This window comes from Macrobrachium rosenbergii, chromosome 4 (assembly GCF_040412425.1).
Source record: "Macrobrachium rosenbergii isolate ZJJX-2024 chromosome 4, ASM4041242v1, whole genome shotgun sequence".
In the NCBI taxonomy this organism is placed as follows: Eukaryota; Metazoa; Arthropoda; class Malacostraca; order Decapoda; family Palaemonidae; genus Macrobrachium; species Macrobrachium rosenbergii.
The window spans coordinates 2,688,907-2,705,244 of record NC_089744.1 but is presented as its reverse complement, the minus strand read 5'-3'; the positions used below and the strand labels follow the sequence as shown (position 1 = coordinate 2,705,244).

The following is a 16,338-nucleotide window of genomic DNA, read 5'->3' as shown; positions in this document are numbered from 1 at the left end:
GGCTACTCGTCCCACCGATGCTCCTAGACGGAGTTCCCTGCCAAACTCCCCTGCACCTGGGAGGAGGCAAACCTTAAGTCCAAGGGAGGTCAGTGGGGTTTGCCCATGGGTAGTTGCTTCCTCAGCCAAACCTGTTGCTATTTCCCATGTTTTGGCAACCAAACGCTGGAAAGGTATCCCACACCTTATCTTCCAATGATTTGGATTAGGAACCCAAAGGACACGGTCGACACTTTCAGGAATCTTCTAGGCCTTTGAAGAGGCACGCTGCAGACACACATCCAGTGGTGCCTTGCAAGAGCTATAAGGACCAAGAGCCCTCTTGCAGCTATTTGGATGACAGAGAGCTCCCATTGGCTCGTAAGCGGCCATTGGCTCCCAAGCACCAATTGGCTCATAAGTGCAGTTTGGGATCTCCCTCTCCCGTTGGATCCGAGCTCCCAGTGGTTCATAAGCCTGCTGCAGGTTCAGTTCATGCTGTAGCTCCAGACATCCTGTTGGCTCCCAGCTCTCCAGCATTGGAATTCGAGTGTGAGGCTTCAGATTCAGACGTCCCTATTGCTGCAGGTCAACCTGTTTCGGCACCTGTATCACAGATCCCCAAGGCTGTATCCTCTTCGCCTCGCGCTGATCATGCAAAGGCTGCAAATACATCAGTTCCCAAAGACTCTCCTTTGCTTCCCATTCACCAACGTTTAGACAACATCCTGCAACTGTTGAAGAAACCCTTGTCTTCGAAACCAGAAGAACAGCAGCAGGATTTGGCGCTTTCTGCTGTATCCTCAGCAGATGAAGAACCTGAGCCAGGACAACCTTCATTGGCCTACACCTCGTTAGTGAACTATTTTCTGTTCTGCTTCCCGACATATTTCTACACCGCACTACTTCTTCCTGGGGATCATCGTTCTTGTTACATCAATCCTCGAGTACCACTAGACTACCAAAGATGGCCCTCTCTATCTCTTCCAAGAAAGCGCTGTCTGGAATCAACTTGTGGCTGTCTGAGAAGAGGGGGTTGGGAAAAGCTGTATTTTGTTCTCCTCCTTCTCTGCTTTCCAAAAGGAGATATGTATTCTATGCAACCGGGGAAGCCCCTTCCTTGGGAGTTCCTGTCTCCTCACATGGGGGTTTCTCCGGTCTGATTGACCTTGCTCGTTGTTCAGCCTTCAATGCAGCAAAAATTATGTTTCCGTCTTTTGAGCTTGACCACTTAGTTAAGGATATTTTTAAAAGTATTCGAGATTTTCTGTTTCCTTGACTGGATGGTGGGTGCATTAACCAAGAAAATTGAGGATTGTTCTTCCCTCCAAGAGAATTTTGCAGCGGACTGGCGTGGAGTCCTGTCGTGTGCAGACAAGGCGGTTCGAGATGGGGTACAGGAGTTAGCTGCCCTTTTTTCATTATGTATGCTGAAGAGAAGAGACTTGGTGTTCTTTCACCACTAAAGGGGTGACACTGTCCTAGAGATCTGCTCTTCTTTTTGCTCCTCTGGACAGTAACAGACTTTTTCCTTGAACAACATTAGAGTGGGTAGCTACAGAATTGCTAAAAAAGGACACTCACGACTTGCTAGCGCAGTCGTCCAAGCAAACGAAGGAATCTGACCAAACACCTATGGTTTCATTTAATCTTCAGCCTTTCTCTCCTCTCCAGCCACGGCCCTTTTGAGGTAACAGAGGAAGAGCTTCCTCGCACCCACGCATGAATCCCAGATTAGTCCGCCTTATCAGCAAGAAGTCCTCATCTAGACCAGTCTCTAGCAAGTGAGACTTTGGTCCTCCATTTACCTGTGGGCGCCAGACTCCTACACTTCTGGAAGCAGTGGGAGGCCAGATTGGTAGAACCATGGGTACTACGGGTTCTCAAGGAAGGATATGCGATCCCCTTCAAGGAGACCCCACCTTTGTTGTCTGTGCCCATCGCCTTAAAGGCGTACTCGGTAGGCTCCGAGATGTTTTCGGCCCTCTCAAAGGAAGTCACAGTTCTTCTCTACAAGAGAGCTATAGAGGAGGTAGAAGACTTGTCATTGGAGGGGTTTTACAACCGCCTCTTTGTAGTCCCCAAAACCTCCAAGGGTTGGAGGCCGGTCCTGGATGTAAGCGCTCTGAACTTCTTTGTCCAAACCATGAAGTTCAGGATGCAGACAAACAGCTCAGTTCTCAGTGCAATTTCTCAAGAAGATTGGATGGTCTCGATAGACATGAAAGACGCTTACTTTCATATCCCAATATACCGGGATTCCAGGAAATTCCTGAGATTCGTCTTTCAGGACAAGGTTTTCCAATTCCGGGCTCTATGCTTCAGATTGTCAACAGCCCCTCAAGTCTTCACCAGGGTTCTTGCTCCTCTATCTTAATGGCTTCATCTAATGGGTGTGAAAATTTGTCTATATCTGGATGACTGGCTCCTACAATCATCATCCCAGAAAAAGTGCACGGAAGACCTTCTCAAAACCCTACAGTTAACCCAGGAGCTGGGCATTTTAATTGACCAGGAAAAGTCCCAACTAGTCCCTTCTCAGACAAGTCTCTTTGGGGATGAAGATAGACTCTCGGGCTTTTCCGTCAGAGAAGAGAATACTGTCATGCACCCAAAAAGTCCATCATTTCCTGAGTCTCCAAACCTGCTCGGCCAATGACTGGATGAGCCTTCTAGGGACTCTCTCCTCCATAGAGATGTTCGTTCCTTTGGGAGACTGCATGCGAGGCCTTTGCAGTTCTTTCTGAAGGCCAGTTGGAATAGGAAGATTCTTCCAGATTCCTTCGTATTCCCCATCTCACAGGAAATAAAAGATCTTCAGTAGTGGCTCGTAGAAGGAAGGTTCCATTCGGGGAAGTCCCTATCTCATCCAAACCCGAACCTCTCATTGTTCTCCGACGCATCAGACCTAGGTTGGGAAGCGACACTAGGACGATTGGAAGTGTCAGGGGAAGTGGTCCCTTCAAGAGAGGAAACTGCACATAAATCTGAAGGAGTTGAAGGCTATTCACCTGGTGCTTCAACATTTTGCCACAGTAACTTGAAACTCAGTGATTGTGGTTCATTCCGACAACACGACGGCTCTGGCTTATATTCCAAACCAAGGAGGCACTCACTCTCTGTCGCTGTGCGAGTTAGCCAGCGATCTCTTTCTTTGGGCGCACAACAACAATACAGTACACAGATTCTTACCTGCTATGTTCAGGGCAAGTTAAACATATTAGTGGACGAATTGAGCCGTTGCAAGCAGGTTCTACCCATGGAATGGCTGCTGAATCCACAGGTGTGCACTGACCTGTGGAAACGGTGGGGAACACCGCGGATAGACTTGTTTGCAACGTCCAGGAACCATTGCTGCCCCTTGTACTGCTCTCCAACGCCAGACCCTCAGCCATGGGCAACGGATGCGATGCTTCAGGATTGGTCACATTTGGAAATGTATGCCTTCCCTCCATTCAGTCTAGTAAGAGACGTGATCAACAAATTCAAGACTTCTTATCACCCATCGATGATCCTAGTAGCTCCTTTTGGCCTCAAAAGGAGTGGTTTCCAGACCTTCTAGAACTTCTGTTGGACTTTCCACAGCTCCTCCCACAGAGGAAAGATCTTCTCAGACAACCTCACTTCAACAGATATCATCAGGGTTTGCCCACTCATGCTCTGACAGGCTTCAAACTGTCAGGAAGCTTGTCAGTGCAAAAGGATTTTCAAGAGAAGTTGCAAATGCTACCACAAAACCACAAAATGTAGATGCGAGTCTTCTTCAAGGCTCTACCAGGCTAAGTGGGCAGTTTTTAGGAGATGGTGTAAAGACCAAAACATCTCTTCTTTTTCTACCTCTGTAGTCCTACTAGCCGAATTTTTACTTTACCTAAGACCTTCCAGAGGCTTTTTGATGTCTACAATAAAGGGTTACAGATCCATGCTGAACTCAGTGTTCAAGCATCGTGTCTAACCCTTGGCCTCGTTCTCTTTTCTGTCCAGAGTCTTGCAGAACTGGTGGGACCTTTGGAGCAAGAGAGAGTATTGTGCCCAGTGAGAGCATTGAGATTCTACATCAAGGGAACCAAGAATATCAGAGGGGATTCTCGTAACCTCTGGTGTTCTGTTAAGAACCCTTTATGTCCTCTCTCCAAGATGCTATCTCTTTCTTTTTGAGAGACATTTTTGTAGAGTCTCACTTGGGAATTCAAGAGAATAATTTACCATTGTTAAAGGTAAAAGCACATGAGGTACGGGCAGTAGCCATTTCATTGGCTTTTAAACGCAACCTCTCTCTAGCTACCATAATCCAATCGACTTATTGGAGGTGTCGCTCAGTCTTTGCCAACTATTATTTAAGGGACGTTGAAACTATGTTCGAGGACGATAGTACGCTGGGTCCGTTCTCCACGGCGTGGCACTAGGGAATGAGGGGTAGGTGTGATCCTCCTGTTTCTCTATCTCCTAGCCTTGATTAAGGTTGTTGAGTTTTTGGGAAGCGGGGGGTACTTAGTACCTGGAGTGCCCTTTGACCTTTGTTTTTAATGGATGGGTAATACTGTATATGTTTTAAATGGTGTACTGTATAGGTAATATAATTTTATGGTTGTGTGTTAGTCGATGTCTATGTGTTGCCCAGGGCAAGGGCAATTGTTTTGTTTAAGGTTTGTCAAGTCATAGAACTACCTACTCCCTGACCACAAAGCTCCCACTGAAGTAAGGACAATCCTGACACTACCGGTCATGTCCCTACGGGTCGAGATGAGCAATGGCCAAGAGGCAGTATCTTCCTGCTCTTGCTCTCTCCCCAGGTAAGGTTACAACAAGCATTACCACAGTGCTAGCCTTCTTCTATTTCAGATGCATTCCTTCATAATGTCTTTTGAGTAGTATATGTCCATTCTTCCCACCTCCTGTCAATATGGGATTCAGCTGTGTAATTACTTGGTTAGTGTCATATATAAAAATGACATTTTTATAATAAAATAAGGTTTTATATATACCTACCAAGTAATTACATGAAAAGAACCCATCCCTCCTCCCTGGACATAGAGCATAAACAAACTGAGCTCTTTAGCTACATTGTACCTATTCTTCCCTGAAAGTGGGCGGGGCACTTACCTGCACCAAAACAAAAGAGCACTACTGCGAATTTTCAATTCTTAAGCTGCCATTTGAAGTAGAAACTATAGCTATGTAATTACTTGGTAAGTATATATAAAACCTTATTTTATTATAAAAATGTCATATTTCTTTTCAAAAGGATGGGATGGCTACTCATTAATTGACTGACTGATATTTTCACTGTATGCCAGTTCAAGGTAAAAATATCAATTGAATAACTTACTAGGACAGAATAATAAAAGTAATATTTTACAATAATATTGTTATTCAGTATTTAAAGAAAATGTCTCTAAACAAGAGCTTTATATTGGAAATTATTTTGCTGTTTAATGTAACTTCTTAATGTTAATGAAGTCATAGTTTTACATTTTAAAAGATTATCTTAAATTAAGTGCCACTATTGAAATTCTTTGAATAGCAATTGTTTAGTTTATAGGTAATGCAAATTACTGCTGTATTTGAGTGAAATCAGTTGGCCAGGGAATGCAATTATGACTTTTAATTTTATGGAAATAGGTAAACTGCTTTACATTTTACAATCACCTATTCAGAGCATAGTCCTCATGCATTTTGATCAACTTGATTATCACTTATTGCACATGAATATTGCTTATGTTACTTTTTTAAGGAATTTGGTGTGCAGAACTTTATTCTTTATTATGCTGATTTCCATAAAACCTTTAACAGTGAAAAGGTTGGATATTGTATAACTTAGATATACCAGAAACTTTTGTACCTGAGAACATTTATGTTTACAAATCTATTTTGCAAATTTTGCAGTTTAGTATGGTTATTGCACATTTGATTTTTTCAGCCTGGCTATTGGGGTTACGATTTTCGCCGAAATATGACTGTTGCTGACGACTGTTATGGTAAGCATGCTTGGCACCAGCATCAAGATTTTTTGTTTTCTTTGTTAATTTCTAGTTGTAGCAGTTTATACACAAGCCAGTCAGTTATTGTAAGTGCAGTAACGCTGTTTAGATTAAGGACTTTTTTTTGATAATTCAGAAATCATTTGGAAGCTGAAATTTCATTTTGGTTATTTTCAGAATAATAGGAATTAGCTGATGAAAATTTTATTCTTTTTGAAATTATTACAGTGTATATTTGGAAGTGAAAAATATTACAATCTTGTGATTTTCTGCTACTCAGTCAGTTCGAAATACATAATATTGTGGTGTGGGAAATTTGGAGATATGTAAGTAAAACTGTTAAGAAGGTCAGAGTGGGTGAAAGGAGAGATCATAGAAATACTTTAATGGAGGGTGGTAGAGTGTTGAAGAGTGTATAATTCAGTACAGTAGTGATAAGAGGGAGGACCATGGAGTGGCAGTGGTGGAAAGAAAATGCCTTACTATCCAGGAAGTGTGAAAGAAGTGTGGGAGATGGCTGATTGACGCAGTGTTTATGGGTTTGATACACTGCATGTTGGAGTATTAGCAAACTCAGAATAGGAAATATTTCAGTTCTTTACAGTACAGTATATAAAATGGGTCCTTATTATGCAATAATTACTTCACAAGTTTTGTATAAATGGATTAAGGCTTAGGAGTATTAATGATATAGTCATTGGATTTGTTACTCCTAGATATCCAAAGGTATTACAGGAAGATCAGACTTCTCCTGAATTTTGACCTTGCATTGAAAGTAATTTTTTCAGGTACCTTGTACTGCTCATTGCTGCACTTTTATTGCTTCCTGTATTTAACAGTGAGTTGAAGTTCTCAGTTTCTCTTGATGCAAATGGATCCTTCTTTTATTGTTTGAAAATATGCAAGGTTTCAAGATGTTTCTTGAAATTAATGTTAAGGTGTATAATTGATGTCATAGGTTGTTACTGGATATGCATATGGTAACAGGCAGTCCCCTGTCATTGGTGGGGGTTTTGTTCCTGGCGGCGTGGCAATAACGGAAAATTGCCAATAACCGGAAATTGGCGATAATAGCGCAGATAACTGGGGATTGGCGCATATCAGTGCCGAAAATCCAGTTAGCGTCGTTGCTAGACAAGCACCATAAAACCAGATTGCCGATAACCGAGGCTGCCTATAGCTAGGGACTGCCTGTTTATTGCCCAAGATTTTAATTTTTTTTTATACAAATCACTTACTCTTCACTAAGTCTTATTGCCTGGTTTAACATACAGAGTAGATGCCAGGTTGAAGGTTAAAAAACTTTCTTATATGCAAAGATATACAGTGTACAAGTGTACAGGTATTAGTGAATTTTGTTCCATAGCACAAGTTGATTTTTTTCCTAAAAGATATCCTGACGTGCATTCTGACAGTCATGTGTCTGTATGGAATAAAACTTTCATTGCTTTAGAATGTGTATAAAAAAATGCTGTTGTAAGAATTAATTTAACCTATTTTTTCGTCTAGTATGATACTGTTCATTTACCATTTTTATTTTCCAGGCAAGTATGCAACTGACCTCTTCACTGATGAAGCAGTAAATATTATTCAGAAGCACAATGCATCCAAGCCATTATTCCTGTATTTAGCCCACTTGGCTGTTCATTCAGGGAATCCATATGCTCCATTACAAGCACCTAAGGAAATTGTAGAGAAGTTTTCTTATATTGAGGATGAAAACAGAAGGAAATTTGCAGGTATATTATTTTTCTTCATGTTTACTTAACATTATTTAGGTTATGTATTGTCCATTTTATACACAAAACCATGAACACTCATAGCACAGCCCCCTAATCTTTTTCTTTTTAAGAATTATAATTTGGACCATAAGAATAGTCCAGATATGTTTTTATTCACACTTAGTGAGTGCATGCTAGAATCCTTCTGTAATGAAGGTAGAAGATCACTATTAAACCAAGGTTTTATATAAGGAACTTACCAAGTAGTTACATAGCAATTAGTTTCAACTCGCACAGCAGCTAAAATTTTGAAATTCATAGTAGCACTACTTTCAGTTTGGGTAGGTGACTAGCCCCGCCAATTTTCGGGGAAAGAGAGGAACAACTCAGTAAAGAGCTTCAGTTTGTTTCTGCCAGTTTATGACTGTATACCAGTTGTATGCAGCAGCTCATTTGGGAATTCTTTGCTTTTCTGGTTGATGTTTTTTTCCCAATTGGTGAAGTGTTCTTGCATTTGGTAGCCTTTTCGGCACATTTAGTCTGTGTTAGGTTCTTTATGACCGACTTTACCGATTTTTTAGCTATTTACAGTATACTATTGGAGAATATTTTTACAATTTAGGCTTTTTTGATAGTTGACTTGTATACAATGTCCAACTCAAGTTCATCTAGTATTAGGTATTGCAGCAAAGGCTGCAGTACAAGATTGACAAAGGCTTTTTACAACCTGCATACACTTTGCACAGATTGTAGGGGACAGCTGCTTCAGTAAGGTATGCAAAACCTTATAGAAAGTGGAAAGAAAACATAAATAAAACAATACATGTATAAAAATCAAGAGCACACAGAGAACTAAATCCTATTTTGCTCACTTATACGTAAAGAAATAGAGTACTGTACAGTAGTTGTTAAGGGGATAAGATATTCAGTAACATGATATTCAGTAGCAGTTTAGTATCATTGGTCCTTTGGTGTTAATAGTATTATCCACCTAGAAAATCTGTCTAAAAACAGTTGTTTTTCCTTTATTCAATAGTACAAGAGATCTCATTAAATAATAAAAGGCTTATTTTTTCAGGCATGCTGTGGAAATTGGACGAGTCAGTGGGTCATGTGATAGATGCTTTAGATCGCCAACAGATGCTTCAGAATGCAATAATCTTATTCACATCAGATAATGGAGGCCCAGCAGGAGGATTTAATCTAAATGCTGCTTCTAATTGGCCACTTAGAGGGGTAATGTTGTTGAATAGGTAGCATTTAGTTTATGCTTAATGCAGAAGTGCAAGAAAACTTTTAGATGTTCAATACTTTTTAAAAGCAAAAGCAATTTTAAAAAATATATTTATGCAAGAGTCCTCTTCAGATATTTTATCAGAAAAGTTTTCTTTTGATGTATTCGGAATGCAATTTGTTATTAGTCGACTGTATCACTTGTTTAATTTTGAGTTACAGTGGGATTTGCAAACTTTGGTAAGGTGTTGTATGGAAGTGTGATGCACTACTAACGAGTTTCCTATGGGGGCTACTGTTATGGAAGCTTTCTGTACAGAAACTTAATCCTCACTTAAGCAGATTAATTATTAGTATGATGGCAATCCTTGCAATTTTTCAGTTATTAGTATGATAGCAATCTGCAATTTTTCTCTAAAGCCACACCATTTAAGGAGCAGATCTTATGTAAAATAACTTAAATAAATAAATGTTTTAGTTCTCACAATAAATAAATGTTTTAGTTCTCAACTCTTACTGTTGAAGTGTTACATTTCTAGTCTGGAAGATGCTCTTTATCTCTCTGTTATATATTTTTATTTGGTGAGCCAAAACTGTTGTATTAACATTGCATCGTTTATATTAAGGCTCTTTGCTGTATGCTTGGTAAAGGGCATAAAAATATGCCGCCTTTCTCAAAAGCACACTGCTTTTTGCCATTACTGTACACAGATGGGTTGTTGAAAATAATTCACACTATTGGCTAATGTAATGCTAGGGGAGGATCCCTGTTAAATTAAACCAATAGAACAGGGTTTTTCTTATTTGTATAGACCTTTAGGAACTATAATTATGAGTTTTTTATAGGTTTTATGTTTCAGGTCAAGGCATCAATGTGGGAGGGAGGAGTACGAGGGGCAGGCTTTATTTGGTCTCCAAAACTTCTTAATCCAGGGCGAGTTTCTCACGAGATGTTACATATCACTGACTGGTTACCAACTCTTATATCAGCTGCTGGTTAGTTTGCCCAGTTACTGGATATTGTTATAATGTTTACAGAAAGTATGAGGCAGCCCTGGTACAGTAATGTATTTTATTTATCTATGTTACTATGCATAAAATTGTTTCTTTGCCAGGTTACAATTTATACATACTGAAGTTTAATATTTTGAGAACATATGAATATTCCTCATGAATGTATGAAATTCAGGCTGTATGGCCCAGCACTGGGGACAAGGTGGCCATTCAGCACCATTATTCCTAATGAAGAAAAAAGCACTTAGCTTTTAAATAAATTGCTTTGGAAGAGAGGTCATAGGATAATTTCTTTCCATTCTGGTAAATGTGGAAGTATATATAGTAAAATAAAAATAAAAAAGGAAATTTCAAAATGAAATAAATGAAAGAAGAGACCAAACAAATGGAAATAAAAAAGACAAGAAATAGAAACTGGTTGTCATTTAACAGTTTTGAATTATGAATGAATCATGAAATTTAGGCTATAAGGCCAAGCATTGGGGCACTTTTAGCCAGTCAGTGCTAAGACAGTGAAAAGAGGGAGTGGGATTAATTGGTCAACAAAATGAGGGATCCAAAAAATAAATGAGATGAATTATAAGGAACTAAAGATGAAACTGGGAGAAAACCTAACAGCTGCTATAAGAGGTAATAGTTAGGGAGGTTTGACGGCAAATGGGAAGAAATGGAGTGGGAATGGAGGTAAAGGGCTATAAAGTGGGTGCAGCCAGAGGCCACAGGGATGCTGCCAAACACCCTTTATAATGAGTACTGTACACCATGTGAGAAACTGATGGAGCTGACCACCTATAAAGGATTGGTCAGCTTAGCTCTGTGCAAGGCAGATATATTTTATAGTAGTTTTAAGTTATCAATTATCATTTTATCTCTGATTAAGGAATCCTGTTCATTTACATAATTTATTGTTGTAGGGTATTTATTATCAGATTTTTATTGTATTTGGATATTTATGTATTTATTTATAAGTTGCTTTTTCTCTTGTGTGCACATAAGATAGGCCCTTTTCAGTAATTGTGACTAAGCTCTTATGCTATTTATTGATATGATGGAGTCATAATCCCAACCCCCTTTTTTTGACGCTGTTGTGATAACTAGTAGTTCTAAATGCAGTATGGAGCATTCATTTGATAATCTTTTCAAAAGAGCATCTACCATCCTTCCATCTAAAACTAGCCCACTACCTGTTCTTCCATCCTCCATTAAAAAACCACCTGTATAATATGGTACCCTCTCCCCTTGTGTACTGCCCAGTCTCTGAAGAAAGTTTTCCATCAATTCTGTGTTTATTTCCCTGTCTTTTCTCGTAAAGTTATGTTAGTGGCACCTCCTATGCCAGTGAGAACTATCAGTGACACCTCCTATGGCAGAGCACCTTTACATCCATCCTTAATCTTTATTATATAAGGGGAACCGTTCATTGTAGAATCTCCTATTGACTGTCTTTTTGCACTGCCATGAACCAAAGAGGAAAAAATCCTGGGCTTTTGTCATTTCATGAGTTTATCTCCAATGAAACAGGGGCTAATTGGTCTTACAGTATACAAAACAGAGAAAACTGAGATACAGTATATGTTTACTATAGTCGAGCTGGTAGGTGAACAAAATTTATAAAAACTTTTAATAAATATTAAGATTTTGTTAGTGGCCATTATTAGACTGAAATTAAATTCCTCTAATTATTCAAGCACCTATAAGATTCTATTTACTGTAAGGATTATTTTGTGTTAAGCTGTTATAATATTTTTATTTATGTACTTTGTTTTACAGGTGGGGATGTATCGAGTTTAGGGGCTATAGATGGTGTTGACCAGTGGAAATCACTGTCTCTTGAAACTTCCTCTCCTCGTAAAGAGTTCTTGGTAAACATTGATCCCATGCATGATAGTGGTGCTGTCAGAATTGGAGATTGGAAGCTAATATTCAGTAAGTAATTTATGGTTATTATTAAAAATAAGTTTTTGATTGTTTCTGTGATTTATTTGTTCCTTACACCTGATATGACTACTGGTAAGATTTGTTTTTTCAAGAACCAATTACTTTTTACTTTGCTTACAATTTTTTTTTTTACAATTGACTATGCATCAGTCCTTGTACAAATGGCCCTTTGGTCTATAGGTATCATTACGTAACTCCACTTCATTTATGTTCAAGTGTAATTATTTTAAAAAGATTACAAGATTTGTAGCTGTTTTGTAAAGTAAAAGTGATTCACTTTAAGTTCAGTAATTTTTGGTGTTTGTATGAGTTACATGTATAGCATTTAAGTAGTATTGTGTATTATAACACTAAGGATTTATTTGTATATTTATTCACATTTTCTGCAGGGCCTCAGGCTTATGGATCATTTTGGGACTCTTGGTTTGGTCCTAGTGGACGTAATGAAACCGCTCCAGAAACTCAGCTAGATGTAATATTGGCTCAAGTACTGAATTCATCAGTAGCTCATGCTGTGAAGAAAATAATCCCTACTGCATATGCAAATATCAAAACCTTGAGGGAAAGTGCTGAAGTAAGTTTTATTGCTAGTTCTTGGCTAACTTGATGAAAATTTGTTTATGCACACTCAGTGTCTATACTGTATACACAACAAAATACTGTTGCTGTCGTTAACAAACTTGATCCGTGCCATAGCCTCTGTACCATGACTTGCCTCACCCTTGGATTTGAATTTCTTTGCTCAAGTTACTATTGACCAAAGCTGCTCACATTTCCAATTTTTGAACTGATTGCCTAGTGTCATCCATCCTGTAGGGTGGCAGTGAAGTCAGTGCATCTCATGCAGTGCACTGTAGGCATTACTTAAGGTTCTTTGCAGCATCCCTAGCTGCAGCCCTTTATTCCTTTTACTGTACCTCTGTTCATAGCCTCTTTCTTCCATCTTCCGCCCTTTCAGTGCTGAATGACCTCATAGGTCCTAGTGCTTGGCCTTTGGCCTAAATTTTATATTCCATTCCATTCCTGATGTCAGCCAGCTTAATGATTTATTAGGAATCTGCTTTGCTTAGTTGTTACTGAAAGAACATTTGAACCACTTGGTGTCAGCTGATCAAAGATGCTCACTAGGTATTGAAATTATGTCTGATATACTAAGAGCAGTAGATTAAACTCACCTTTACTGTCATTGTGCCACTCACCTCCTAACAATCTGAGCTGCTCGGTGAAGTGAGCAGCTACTCTTTTAAAAGTTTGAACTGCTTATTTTCAAAAGACCAAAGCTGTTCTTTGATTATGGAACATAAAATTGAACTGCTTACTTATCTTTAAAGGAACCAAGTCACTCTTGATTGTTGGACTCTAGACACCTATTATCCAAGGAGTAGAGGCTCTCTTCATTGTAAGACCAGAGCTACTAATTGTCAGAGGACCTGAACCACTCAACATCAAAATAACCGAGTCACTCACTAAGGTCCTGAGCAGGTGTCAAGACTTATTTCTGTCAGTTTCAGAATACATTATATTTGTTCCTTCAGGAACAGAGTAATTCCATACCTCCAAATTTTGGAGATCTAGCAATAATCACCACCTGTTGAAAAGAACAGTCTTAGATAAGGGAATTAAAACAAGTCAAAACTCAGTGTATGACTATGGATCTGGACCAACAGATGAAGCTGAGGAATCAAACATTTTGGGCTTCAGTGATTTGGGACAATTTAGAATCTCTTAAAATTCTATGTTAAACTTCTTCAACCAATCTTAATTAATTTCTTGAAGGGCACGGCTTTAAGGAATTATAATTCCCTTTGTCAACAAGCTGTTCAGTGGTGCTTCAGCTAATGAAGCAGTTCTTCCCAAGAGGTGGAGATTTCTTTTGCTGGAGACTACAGACACCCCTATTACCCTAGATAGGATGCAGTTTTCATATCCAGGAACTTCTAAAACTCCAGTAACTTCCAAAATAACTTGATCTGACTTGGTTTTGGATGAGATGCATTTATTGGATGCCCTTTAATCATTCAGATGGATTCCTGGCAGAACAGGATGAGACTATCATTAGTAACATCTTGGACTGGATTTGAGTTGCCATTGGTTTAGAAGGACATCACAGAAGAAAAGTAGTCTCAGCTGCCAACCAGGAATTCAGAGCTTTAAGGGCTCTGGCTTATTGTTGACCCGCCATTCACCGAGGCTACCTTAATGACATTCTAATCACCTTCTCACATAAAAATATATTCAGTTACAATGGAGGCATTGACTTGTACTTTGTTAAAATTGGATTCATGGCATGTCAGTTGGAGAGCAGAGCTTGAAACTGATAAAGGCAAGTGAGGGATTGGGGGTTATGCTTTACTTCAGGGGTTATTCTTCAACCTATTGGTAGCACAGGTGGTGGGTTTATAAAATCACTGATATTCAACTCGAGGGTATTTAAGAAACTGGCTCTATGAGGATATTAATTTGTGTTTTTAAAAAATGCTGTTTAAAACCAAGCTCTTAAAAATTGATGTTTATAACAATTACAGTACTTCCTCCTTGCTGTTGCTATTGATTTTTATGAGGAGATTGAAGGCAACATTACATTTTAAATTATATTTATCACATCCCATCATTCATAAGTGAACTTGTAAGTTTTAGGTTGCAATTATAGACTATCCAAAATCAAGAAAATAGGGCAAGCCTTGGTACACTTATATACATATATTTTACAGAAAAATATATGCAAGCATATACAATGTATGCAGACAAATATCAACAATAGAATGCCATGCAGGATATATCTGTTATTCCATGTCTGTAAGTTTGACATTTAAAAACAGTTTTGCAGAATTTATAAGTAAATTTTTTCCTTTTTTTTCAATACATACAACATATAATGGAAAAGTGGGAGGTAATCATGTCCTTAGCTTTTAGAAATAAATTTTTAATAGTAGAAACAGTGCTAATATCGTATATTTGTAGAATGCTGGAATTACTTTTCAGTTTTGTTTTTTGCCAAGTGAGTGTTTTATTTGTATTTTAGTTTTATAATATTATAGTAGGAAAAATTTTCCAGAAGTTTACAGTACATGAATCAAAGATGATGTAAGTTTTAGACCATGTAATCTATATATGTAAGTTTTAGACCATGTAATCTACATAAGTAAGAATGTGTGTCTTTGACCAGTATTATAAAAGCCCAGTACAGTGCATCTAAATTTGTACTGTAGCTACTAGAGCCAGCAATTAGAATCTCTGACCTGCAAATTTTGTATGTATTTTGAAGAATGTATCGTTGCCTAGTTTGAGTAATCATAAAATGGAGTGATGTACATTACATCTTTGGGACAACCGTACTTCAGTAAAAAGCTTATTGTAGTTTCAAGTGTTTTATTTGATTTAATAACATTGAAAATAGGTGACATTCAAGAGTTTTTTATTTGTGTTTTATTTGATTTAATAACATTGAAAATAGGTGACAATGTGAATATACATTACATATTCATATAAATTGCAAACTTATTTTTACTGTAGCCCTTATGGTTAACAGTGGCACTTGACCATGTGTTGCATTCAGTTATAAAAAGCAGTGTGTTAAAAAGATGTTGTAGTTTCCCTTCTAGGATGAAAACCCTCTCTCACATGTCATTATACTCACATTATACACCAATGGGTCAACAACAGCTATATACTATAGTCTGGGGTTTTTCACTTAATCTTTCTATGTTCATGATCACTGTTATTGATCACAGCAAGTGCTGTACTTTATTCTCACCTTAATTTTGTACTTTTGTATCTGTGTAAAATGGCTGAGTTTGACATCGTTTGTAATGAATGTATGCATTGGCACTAACAACTACTCAAGTGATTATCCAGCTAAGTATAGTACAGTGCAGTCCTGACAGATTATGTACATGTACTTGCATTTTTCCTATCATGTATCCCTCTTAATTCAGTCAGTGCAAATTAAACTTTGTGCTCTTTCTTTGGAGCCAGGCAGGGCATCTGTCGGTAAAACATCTGCCAAATTCAATGTGAAATGAGCCGTTCAAGATAGAAACAGCTGGAGGGGCTCATTTAAAACAGGAACCCCACAAGGGAGTTAGCTAAGATGACTGAGATCTTTTTGATACTTTACCATCTTATTTAGTGGTTGTTCAGATATTACTTTGTTGTACAGATACAGTGTTCTACTTTGTTTACATAGCTTTGTTATCTCTCTTGTGTGTTTCTATTTGTGTTTACTGGGGTTAGGTATAGTTTTTAATTGTACCCGCCTTTCTTCAGCATGGCTGTACAGTATAGCCATTTATCATTATTTGGGAGGGGTACGATCTTCTATATCATAGAAATTCATGAAATCACAAATATTTTGACTAAATATAAATATTCTTGGGAAGATGTGGGATGATATTCCATTGATTTTTATCCATTATTTTTCACTGTTTTCTCTAAATAATGCTCCTTTGGCCACTGTTAGTACTCATGGCTAA

The 16,338-nt window shown here is 38.3% G+C and overlaps 1 protein-coding gene and 1 long non-coding RNA gene across 6 annotated transcripts in view; one reads left to right on the top strand and one right to left on the bottom strand.

The window, feature by feature from the left end:
- The window catches only part of LOC136829657 (uncharacterized), a 39,891-nt gene that overhangs the window by 8,382 nt on the left and 15,171 nt on the right, over positions 1-16,338 (bottom strand). The gene's annotated exons all lie outside the window — the stretch shown is intronic.
- The window catches only part of LOC136829602 (arylsulfatase B-like), a 42,962-nt gene that overhangs the window by 22,878 nt on the left and 3,746 nt on the right, over positions 1-16,338 (top strand). For all 4 annotated transcript variants that reach the window (XM_067088457.1, XM_067088461.1, XM_067088451.1 and 1 more), the window contains exons 5-10: positions 5,900-5,957; positions 7,505-7,699; positions 8,760-8,917; positions 9,775-9,910; positions 11,699-11,854; positions 12,256-12,440. In XM_067088457.1, coding sequence (XP_066944558.1) covers positions 5,900-5,957; positions 7,505-7,699; positions 8,760-8,917; positions 9,775-9,910; positions 11,699-11,854; positions 12,256-12,440 — 888 coding nt within the window. The remainder of the gene's footprint in view (positions 1-5,899; positions 5,958-7,504; positions 7,700-8,759; positions 8,918-9,774; positions 9,911-11,698; positions 11,855-12,255; positions 12,441-16,338) is intronic.